Raw genomic sequence first — 10,938 nt, 5'->3', positions numbered from 1 at the left:
ATAATTCAACAGGAAAGTCATAATTCAACAGGAAAGTCATAATTCAAGTCATAACTCAAGGGGAAAGTCATTCTGCTTCAATTTGGGGCAGAAGGGGAGCAGAGGTCTGGGAGCAGTGATCATTTGAAGCAATCCCCACCTCCCATTTTACATGCAAACCCCACCCAGGAGAAAGTGCTCCAGTCACAGTGAAGGTGTAAATCATCTCACAGGTCAAATTCTTCCATGGATTTTGAATTCCAGCCACTGGGAGATGCTGGAAAGGTGGCAGAAGTGACCTTGGTTTTTTTATATCTCAAAAATGAGACTCTGAGGGATGAGCAGAAACACCAGAGAGCTCTGGAGAAAAGGAGGTTTGGCTGAGGGAACATCAAGCTGCTTGTTCAAAATTCCCCCCACAGACAAACCCTGCAGCTCCTGCCCTTCCAAGAAATATGAGCCATTAACTCAGATGTTCATCAAGGGGAGAAGAGAAACCTCAACATCAGAACATCTTCCTGGATGGAGAGGGTGACCCACAGCAATGCAGAAATAGAAATCATTAAATCCCTTTTTCTCCAGTCCTTGTGTGCAGAACTCAGACCTTACAAAGCCAAGATTAACAAAACCTCTGCCCCAGGAAGAATCTTCTGTGCCAGGTCTGTCTTCCAGGTCAGTTAAATTACTGTTATCTATCACAGATAAATGACTTTAGAATAAAAAAAACCAATCAAAGGCGTGAGGTAATTACTCAGAGGAGGGTCTGTCCCACAACAATGTTCTGCCTTGGAGTGTGGTTCTGGTTTCTCATGTTTTAAACATCTCTTGAACCATCAAACAGGTGTGACAAACCAGCTCTCAGGGCAGGGAACAGCTCAAAAAACTAACAGGAAACCCCACTGAAAATATCAGCAGCCACCATTGCCACGAGGAGTCACCACAAAATTCAAGTAACTTTTCCAGGAACAGAAATAATGTGGCTTTCTCTCTGCAAATGTGACTTTCTCTCTGCAAATGTGACTTTCTCTCCGAGCCAGAGATGAGCTTTAAGTTTTCCCAACACAGAAAGAGCCTCAAGTTTGTGCCTTTAACAGCTGCTGGGCCTGAATGCACCAGTTTTAGAGATCACTGTTATACAGTGATTAAGGAAGGCTCTGCTGCACAAGAACTGGAGTCTCTCCAACTATTAATCCATCTTTTTTTCCCAGGGAATGAGATCAGACAGCACATGGACTTTTAAAGAAGTCACCAGTGGAGAGCAGTTTTAAAAGGGGAGGAAAGAGTTATCAAATGGGGGGGAAAAATGCATCAAAAAATGGAAAAAAAACCTGCATCAAAACAACTGAAAAGAGAAAGGAAAATGTTAAATTGCACTGGTTTTGTCCTCACTGAGATTGTCCTTGGATGGGGAAGTAAAGAGAGGAGCACACCATGAAAACCATCAGTCTCAGAGATTCTCTCCACATGACAGGTTTTGTAAAATGAACAGAAGTTCTTCCCTGTTCTTTCCAAGAGTGACCAGCAATGGCCTCGAGCTGGAAAACCTGTGTTTTCCCCCATTAAAAACTAAAGTTGGTCAGAAACTTCTAGAATGTGCAGGTCTGTCAGACCAGACACAGTTAATTAGCCCATGATCAGGTGCAAAATTTGTGCCAGGAGCTACAGAAACAACAGAAATTCCTCAGATTTGGTCCCAAAAGGTTTGGGAAGTAAAACCCCCAAGGTTTTAGGAGTGCTGAGCACAAGAGCTACAGGTGGCATGAGCTGCTTCCTCACTGCCTTTTTCCTGCTGAAGGAGGAAATGTGGAAATATATAATTATGGCTGCTGGAAAAAAGCAAGCAAACCACCAGAAAGATCATTTCAGAACCCATTTTAAATGGCCAAAGCACGAGGAGGACACGGAAAGCCCTGGAGAAAAGAAGATTTTTGTTAAACCACAGACAGAGAGTTGGTTGTGTGGGTTCAGAGAGAAAGAAATTTATGTGGGTTCAGAGAGAAATCAAATATTCTGCTCCTTATTCAGCTGGGGAGTGAAGGAGGGATTATCCATGAGGAGATGTTAAGCATAAGGGGATATTATCCATTCTCTGGCAGCAGTGGACACTGGAGACAGTGACTTTAAATGACAAAATGAGGAATAAAACCCCAAAATTTCAGGGAAAACACACACTTACCTTGTGGCAGGTGCACTTACCTCCTTCCTCATGCAGTGGAATGAATCACATAATTAGAGTGACAACAAATGAGCTGCCTAAACCTACAGATGTGGGACGTTCCTAAATCCCATTTATACTCTACGTGCAAGGAGATCCTTGGGATAACGGGTTAAAAATCCCTGACAAAGTCACTGTGAGCATTCCCAGCCTTTTCCAGAGCTGCCAGAGCTCTGTGTTCCCATTACATACACTTTTACAGGCTCTCTGATTCCTTTCCCTCGTGTCCCCAGGCCGTGTCCCTCCTGCCAGCCCATCTTCTGGAGCATCTGGAACCCCACGTTCCTGTGTGTCAGCCTCTTGTGGGAGAACTCCAAATCTTTTGGTTTCTATGGAGAGGAGAGACAACAGAACAACAAAGGTGGGTTGTTATCCAGGGAGATCATTAAAAAAAAAAAACAAAAAACCAAACTCAAAATCCACCCCCACCCCGCCCCAAACTGGGTGGGTTTGAATTTTCTGGATGTACAGAAATAGCTCCTGAGCAGCATTTCAGTAGCTCCACAGAACAAAAAAAAAATCAAAAGGTTCAAAGTTTTGAACCTTGCCAGTTCAAAAAATATCCACTTCAGGTTCTCAGGTTGTTTAATTACATTATTAAGATGGCAAATAGCACACCTTTGTATTTTCAAAAGTATTTGTGTTTTTAAAAAAATAAATATTGAGTGATCTGATGGTTGAATCCCTGTTGCAAACACAGAAGCAGCCAAATAACACCTCACCAATTCTGGAAAAGTGCAACATGTTTTTCAGGCAGCAAAGCTTCCACTTCTTTATATTTTTTTAATAGAAGATGAACACACAGCTATTCAACAGTGCTCCAATCATGAAATGTTTAACTCTGATACAGGTATTTAAAATCTAAACCCAACAGGTTTTTAGGAGGAGTCACAGCTCTCCTCAGGTTTAGTCCAGACCTCTCCAGGATCAGGTTCTGCTGGTTTTAGTTTGATTTCATGGCAGAGAAAACATTTTTGGGGCTGCCTCTTGTAAGAGCAGCTGATTCTCAGGGGGCAGCTGCAAACCAAGTGGGTTCTTTACCTTCTTCTTCTTTGTAACTGGGCAACCCCGAGGTCTGTCATAAGCAATCCTGACAGGCTCGTGCACTGCAAGGCAGAGCAGGGACAAAAATCAGCTGCAAAGAAAAACCTTGGTGATACAGGACCCCAAAAGCACATCCCAAAAGAACATCTCAACTCTCAACTCAATGCCTGGGCCTAAAGTCAGAACCGACGAGAAAGATCAGAATAAAATAGAAAAAAAAAAAAAGAAGACATTAAATATATACTTAGAGAATAAATATACACTTAGAGAATATTTGAGGAATGATGTTTGATACAAACTCTGTACTGCACCACGAGAGAAAACCTGTTACATGGCTTATTCAGTGTAATGAACATTTAAAGTGAACGTTGTTTTCACTGTTGTGCCAAAATTCTTTCGGCCAACAACCACCCACCTAAAATCCAGGAGCTCTGTTGCCACTGCCTACAAATTCCCTGTTGGGATGAGACTCACCTTTTGGTTCTTCTATGAGGCAGATCCTTTTAGAGGCAGGGATCATCCCAACCTTCAGGGACTTGCTGCTGATTCGTTTGCGGGGGAAGGGGGTGCCGGGGGCGGCAGCCGGGGCCTGTGTCGACAGATTTGGTACAGCACCATCAGAGGGGCTGGAAAGCTGCATTTCACCTGCTGACATTTCCTCTCCTGCTTTGGAAACCATCTCTTCATCTAGGTTTTCCACACTTCTACCTGCTGACACGTCCTCCTCCTCCTCCTCGTCTCCCTCCTCTGCTTGCTCCATTTCTTCCAAAGGCTGGGAAATGTCCTCCTCAAACTCAGCTTCCTCCTCGTTCTCTTCCTCCTCTTCTTCTTCTTCTTCCTCCTCTTCCTCTTCTGAAAGATCCAAAGTCCTCTCTCCAGCTTTAGCACTTTCCCCAGGGTCAGCTGCTTCAGACACAGCGCTGAAGTTGATGGAGGGACACAACTCATAGACCTTCATCCGGTAAAATTTGAAAGCAGAACTGTTTTGATCCTGTAGAAACCTGAACAAAAAAAAAACCAACCAAAAACCAGTCAAAATAATATCAGAAAAAGATCTTCTTTTAGCTGGTGTGAGAAGCAAGGTATTAGAAATAAATCTCTGGTTGATTTTGGAGAGGTCATTTCAGGGTTCCACAAACAGCAACTACTCCCCTCAATTCTGATGTTCAGCAGCACTTCCCAAACCGTGCTGTGAAGAATTCAGTGGAATTCTCTTAAAAACGGTTTGGCAGGGCACTGTTTCAAGGTTCAAGCTGATTATTTAGCACACAAAAGTAAGAAATGTGCTTTTGGGAGAAGCAGTTTTCCTTTCTCGGGGTATTTTGGATATTCACCATGAATGGAGGTGCTGAAGACAACAGGGAGTATTGCCCCAAATCCTCTGTTCCTAAACACACCGGATAAAAACAGACATCTCAGCAAACAATCAAAGGGAGGAGGAGCATTTGGAGGTTTCTGACCAGCCCAAGGACACAGGGGAAGGTGCAGTTACTCACCAGAGGTCTGGGTTATCTGCACTGTTGTCTATGCTGAACTGCTCGATTTCTGGTCCTACCTGAGCCACAAACTTGGCAAGTTTCTCTGCAGTTTCCATGGTTTTGGCATCCACTGCAAGAAACCAAATGTTCTGTCAGCTTCCCACAAACCCTGCACCGCTGGGAGGTCACAGCACTTGAGAACTGTCAACTTCAGCACAAGAAATGATTTTCAGAATATCCAGCAGAACATTCGACACGGTTCCCTCACATCACCGACAATTCCAAAGCCAATCCCAAATCTTCACTTACCATCAGGAAACTGAGAGGCCAGCGGTGGGAAAAGCTCTGGTGGTGCTGATAAATCCTCGGGATCTGCCCTTTCCTCTGCTGGCAGAGAGGCCTCGGAGCCGGGGCCGCGCTGTGGGGACGAGGTGGGGACGAGGGGAGAGTTCTGCTGGGACAGGCTGGATCCTGCCACGGAGACCTGGGCCTGGGCTGGACCTGGAAGATGTTTGTCTTGGTGCCTCAGCACTGTCCCAGCTGAAAGCACAGTCTGTGTCCCTATGGTTGCTCTCCTCACCTTCCTTCCTCGGGTGCCACGCTGGGGGAGCACTCCAGGCCTTTTTCTCTTAAACAGTCTTCTCTTAATACTTGCAATTTTCCTGGCGTAGAGCAGGGCCCTGATGGATTCTGTGGCGGTTTCTTCTGGGGTCCTGCCCTCCCCAACCTCCTCCTTCCTCCTCTGCATCTCTGACAACTTCAGTCTGTAATATTTGTACTCCAGGCTGTCCTCATCAGACAGGAACCTGAAGAAAAAAATCACAGAAACGAAATGAAAGCTGAGCTGAAAGCATCAGAAGCTCAGCAATCCACCCTTTCTTCCAGGTGTCTACACCAGCCTCAGCAGGTTTTTCTTGGAATAACAGCCAATTCCATGTCTGAAGCAGCAAGGAAAGTGTGCCAAGCAAATAAAGCAAGCAGGGGTTTGACACAAATCATTTGGGTGGTAATTAATCAGCTACGGTGCAGCTCACACGTGAAGAGACACTGTCATGTGAAAAGATCATCACGCTTGGAAGTGCCTCAGCTTTCCTTTTCCAACATTATTCATGGAACACTAAATCCCTAAGCCTGTTACCTTCCTGGGTGTTTACATCAACAGCATTTACTTGTTCATCTCCTAAATGCAAATCTGCTTTTTTAACGTCTTGCCTTCGGATTGACAAACACATCAAAAGGAACGTGAGCTACTCCCCACCACAGAAGCAACCAGGACCATTTCCAGGGATATCAGGAAGTATAATTAGCTCGGGAAACATCTTCCAAAAAAAATCTGATTAAACAGACAATAGGGCTTTGATCTTGCACCCATCGAAAGGCTGAGCCTAATGGAATCTATTCCAAATATCTTCATTACAACACACAGTTCAAACACACCCACCAATATTCAGGGCAGTTCTTCTGAGCACTCCTGTCTTTGGCAGACAAGGTTCCTGACACGATGCTCTTCACCAGCTGCTCAATTGTCTCCACAACTTTCCTATCAGCTCGTTGTGGGACTGTTGGAAGACATAAAATACAATTAAATCCAGGCATTGATTATTCTCGTCACCAGAGCATCGATATGTTGGGGTTTTTTTGTTCTCTGACAGGCTGATATTTGCAATTTTTCAACATGTTAATAAAAAGCAGGCTGCATTTAATGCCAGAATGCCAGGATAGGTGGGGTGGGAAGGGACCTCTGGAGGTGCCCCTGCCCAATCCCCCTGCCCAGGCAGCATCATCTGGCACAGAGGTGGCACAGGGACACACCCAGGTGGGTTTGGGATGTCTCCAGAGAGGAGACTCCACACCCTCCCTGGGTTCCAGGCTCTGCCACTTCAATGGAAAGAAATTCTCCTCACGTTGAGCTGGAACTTGCTGTGTTTTAGTTTCTGCCCATCACTCCTTGTCCTGTCTCTGGGCACCATGAACAGAGTCTGGTCCCATCCTCTGACACCCTTTGGAGATACCTATGGATTGATGGGATCACCCCTCAACCTTCCCTTCTCCAGACTAACCAGGCCCAGCTCCTGCAGTCTCTGCTCATCAGAGAGATGCTCCAGACCCCAAATCATCTTTGTGGCCTCTGCTGGACCCTCTCCAGGAGCTCCTTGTCCTTCTGGAAGTGTGGAGACCAGACCTGAACACAGCACTCCAGATTTGGCCTCATCAGGGCTGAGTAGAGGGGCAGGATCCCCTCCCTGACCTGTGACCACACTCTTCCCAGTGCACCCTTCCAAAACTAGAATAAATTAAGGAAACATCTAAACTTTAACTGAGATTCTAGGCCACATTATCATAAAAAAGCACCACGGTCTAAGAAACTTATCCTTGGTCACCCTGGGCAAGTTAAGTCCTCCTCAAAAAGGCAATTCCTTATTGCACCAAAAGGATTTTCGTGCAAAATAAGTTTATTTGAACACTTGCCCTGAAAGGGCATGTTCCAAATTATCAGTCAGCCAGTGCCAGCGCTGCAGGAACCTCCCTGAGAGAGGATCTGAAGTTCAGTTAGGAAAAAACAATCTGAAAGAATCTGAAGTTCAATCAGGAAAAAACAGATGAACAGAATAATGAGCAGGAATGTTTTAGGGAGGAGGAACTCGCTGGTCTAATGCAGTGGAGAGTAAGTGTTCCTGTAGATGAGAGGATACAAACACCTCCAAAAAAATACACCTGGAGCTGATAAGAGTGGTGATGGTTAACATCTCCAAATTTGCATATATGCAAATACTTACTCTGTAATGAAGCCAGTTCCAGGTTGGTCCTGGCCTCCCCACCCCGAGGTGGTGAGGCTGGAGGTGAAAATCCTGGATTTAAGGTATCAGCACGTGCCAGAGAGGGGAGGGAGGAGACAACAGAGAGCATTTACTCCCTGCCTCGGCTGCTGGGGATTCACACGGAATTCCCACAATTAGCAATTCCTGACCTGATGAAACCATCAAAAAGCACCAAGAATTACATCCTGCAAAGCACCTCAGAGCAGTTCCCTCCCTTTTACCTTTCGTGTCAGGAGAGGGGGTTTTAAGCTGTTCTGCGGCCTCGGGTTCAGGTCTTTTCATCTGGATGGGATACCCGCTCTTCTCCAGCCAAGCCTTCAAGTTTTCAATGTACTCCCTTCCAAACAGAGTGGAATCATCAAAGTTGGGGAACAGTGTCGGCGCCGGAGCCATTTCCTGGAGCCCCACGGCCTCGAGGATCTTCTCCTGCCTGAAAACAGACGCCAGGGCAAAGGTCTGGCCCAGGAGAGCCAGGGACTTGCGACACAGAGACACGGTGGTCTCGAAAGCACCGGCCATTTCTCTGGGGTTCCCGAAGCCACTCGTCTTAATGCTCAACTCGTAGGCGTTGCAGGCCATGAGCAGCGGGGTGACCCCCTTCAGGAGCCGGTCCTGGAGCCTCATGATGTATTTATCGAAGGGTTTGATGATCTCGAAGAAGCAGTTCTTGGTTTTCACGGCGCCCTTGTCCAGCAGCATGTTCAAAAACTCGTTGTCCACCTTGGGGGTCTTCAGGGCGGCGTGCTGCAGGCTCTTGATGGTGAAGAAGCAGTAATCCCTGTGCTCTGGCCTCAGGGAGCACTTGAAGGAGGCCAGCATTTTGGCACAGGTCTCTGTCTCCAGCTCGAAGAGAGCCCCGAAGAGCCGGGAGAACTCGGCGTCGTTCTTGATGGCGTGGAACCCGGCCCACTTTATAATCTCCACCCCGAACGTGGAAAAAATGTCTGATTTATCCACCAGGTCGAAGTTGAGGTTCCTGAACACGTGGGCAGGCTTTGGGAGCCTCAGGATGGGTCTCTGGGCCGCCAGGGCCGGCCTTTGATTAGGTCGTGGAGGCAGCTTTGGGACGGGCACCGGCCCCTGCTCGGGTTGTTCGGCAGCTTCCAGGGGCTGCTCCAGCGCCTGCGGATCGAGGCCCGGCTGCGGTTTCTTCATGTTCCACTTCTTGAGGGGAGCTTTGACCTCTCCTTTGAACACTTTAGCTTTAACCACACCCCTCGTGAGCCGCTTCCCCCTCAGCATCCTCCCCCTGCCAACGACCCCCCTGCGGATGGGGGGCCGGAACTCGCTGTCCTGAACCCCGAACTCCACGTCGTACTCCTGGTTTTCCACGTACTCTTCCTCCATGAGCCCCGGCGACCTGAAGTCCCCCAGGATGTCTGAAGGGCTAAAATCAGGCTCATGTGGCCCAGCAGCTTCCCAAGAGTCCGGAGGGCCATAATCCTGGTCGTGGGAAGCCAGGCCCCCGTAATCCCTCTCGTGGGAAGCCGGGTGTCCGTACTCCCGGTCGCGCGACGCCGGGCGCCCGTACTCCCGATTTTGGGAAGCTGGGTGCCCACCATACTCCCTGTTTTGGGCAGCTGGGTGCCCGTACTCCCTGTTTTGGGCAGCTGGGTGCCCACCATACTCCCTGTTTTGGGCAGCTGGGCGCCCGTACTCCCGCTCGTGAGGCGCGGGGCGGCCGAACTGCCGGTCCCGCGGCGCGGGGCGGCCGAACTGTTCGTGGTAATAGTTGTCCTTCCTCAGGAGGGGACTCGCAGGCCTGTAGGAAGGGCCTGGATAGTCCTCCCGGGGGTCTTCCCCCCACTCCTCGGGGGGGTGGCGGTGCTGGGGGTTGTCGTGGGGGTACCTCCCGCCGTCGTGGAAGCTCTCGTCGTAGCGCGGCCTCGGGACGGGCCTGGAGTGGGCTGGGGGGAGAAAACACACCGATGCACTGCCAGTAGTGTTGAGAAAAACCATTTAATGAGCGTATCTAGAGGCTTAAAGGACTCAGGATATTGAAATGATTGGAGAAATACACATTTCTAAATTTAAGATACTCCCATTTGGTTCCTTAAGTACTTAAAGTACTACAGGTTCTGCTATAAACCCCTTTTTTTTGCTCATCACTTTCTCGACACAAGATGCTGGTTTAGTGCTCAAAATGGGGTTTCTCGGATGGAAAAACATCTGAGTTTTTCCTGGACTTGCTGTTTCACGGAATCACTGAGATTGGAAAAGCCCTCCCAGCCCTCCAAGTCCAACCTGTGACTGATCCCCACCTTGACACCCAGCCCAGAATTCCCAGGCTGAGTGGAGGAATTCCACAGTTGAACAGAAGCTCATATTTTCTCCAAACTCACACAAAATTATCCAAAACAGCATTGCAGCAATTCCTAGTATTTCTGACTTTAAAAGTATCCAAGATCCCTATTCCCTAATTCCAGCAGTTCAATGCAGAAAGTAAAGAATACTTGAATAAAAAAAAAATGAAGCATTTAATAGAAATTATTTCTCCAGGGCTCGCTTTAAAAATAACAGATCTCATTTTGAAACCCTCCTATGAACGTACATTCCCGAGTTATTTTTATGGACGTTTTCTATGTTAAATTTAGAAGACAGAAATCATTCAGAGATCACTTTTTCTGCACGTTCATGAGGTTTCGACGTCCTGCTTTTTTTGGCTCTTCCTCCAAAAAATAACACGGGAGACACAAAGCCCCAAAGGCTCCCAGTGAGCTCCTACATGGATTTAACTTATCAGCCATCACCAGAATTCCATCCATCCTGCGGCGACCTCCCTGAAACCGGACCCGCTCCCCTGGACGGAGTTCCTTTGTCTGAAATCCCCATTATTTTTTTTTTTCTCTCCCCCCGTGGGAATTCTCCGAACCAGCGCCAAAAAAAAAAAAAAAAAGAAAGGAGAAAAAAAAAAAAACACAAAAAACCCAAATCCTGGCACAGGGCAGATGGAATTAGCAAGGGCTGCCCGTCATGTCCTCACCTCTGAAGCGCTGCTGGATCGCCTCCTCGGCGGCATCCCCGCGGTAGCGCTTCACTTTGTCCTGCACCACGGCGCCGAACGACTCGCGGGTGATGCGCCGGGAGGCCATTTTTACACCCTGCGGCCGGGGCGGAGCGGGGGCCCCTCCGCCGCCGCTCTCCTCAGGGGCACCCCCCCCGCCGGCCCCTCCCCTGCCCTCCCCTCCCGTCCCGCTCGGTGTGGCCGCCGCGGCCGCGGGAGGAGGAGCCGCGGAGCCGCCCGCGGAGCCGCCGCGGGGAGCGGGGAGCGGGGAGAGCGGAGCCGCAGCCCCGGCCCGGCCCAGCCCAGCCCAGCCCGCCCTCAGCGAGGCGGCCCCGCCCGCCTCACACCGGGGAGGGGAGGGGGGGGCCCGGCTCCGCACTGCGCGTGCGCGGCGCTGCC

At 48.8% G+C, this 10,938-nt stretch overlaps 1 protein-coding gene across 5 annotated transcripts in view; it reads right to left on the bottom strand.

Annotated features, from left to right (window-relative positions):
* SUGP2 (SURP and G-patch domain containing 2) overlaps positions 1–10,742 on the bottom strand; it is a 14,040-nt gene extending 3,298 nt beyond the window's left edge. For 2 of the 5 annotated variants that reach the window (XM_027704467.1, XM_027704468.1), the window contains exons 1-8: positions 10,519–10,740; positions 7,757–9,442; positions 6,158–6,278; positions 5,026–5,522; positions 4,735–4,846; positions 3,713–4,239; positions 3,236–3,300; positions 2,387–2,523 (exon numbers count right to left, since the gene is read on the bottom strand). In XM_027704467.1, the coding sequence (XP_027560268.1) occupies positions 2,387–2,523; positions 3,236–3,300; positions 3,713–4,239; positions 4,735–4,846; positions 5,026–5,522; positions 6,158–6,278; positions 7,757–9,442; positions 10,519–10,627 (3,254 nt within the window). In that variant the 5' untranslated portion in view covers positions 10,628–10,740. Of the gene's footprint in view, positions 1–2,386; positions 2,524–3,235; positions 3,301–3,712; positions 4,240–4,734; positions 4,847–5,025; positions 5,523–6,157; positions 6,279–7,756; positions 9,443–10,518 lie in introns of those variants that run through there. The other 3 variants (XM_027704470.1, XR_003537443.1, XM_027704469.1) reach the window with 3 other exon arrangements.
* Between the last annotated feature and the right edge of the window lie 196 nt (positions 10,743–10,938).

This window comes from Neopelma chrysocephalum, unplaced genomic scaffold, assembly GCF_003984885.1.
Source record: "Neopelma chrysocephalum unplaced genomic scaffold, ASM398488v2 Primary Assembly neopelma1_279, whole genome shotgun sequence".
In the NCBI taxonomy this organism is placed as follows: domain Eukaryota; kingdom Metazoa; phylum Chordata; class Aves; order Passeriformes; family Pipridae; genus Neopelma; species Neopelma chrysocephalum.
The sequence above is the reverse complement of the archived record's forward strand: the minus strand, read 5'-3'. Positions and strand labels throughout refer to the sequence as shown.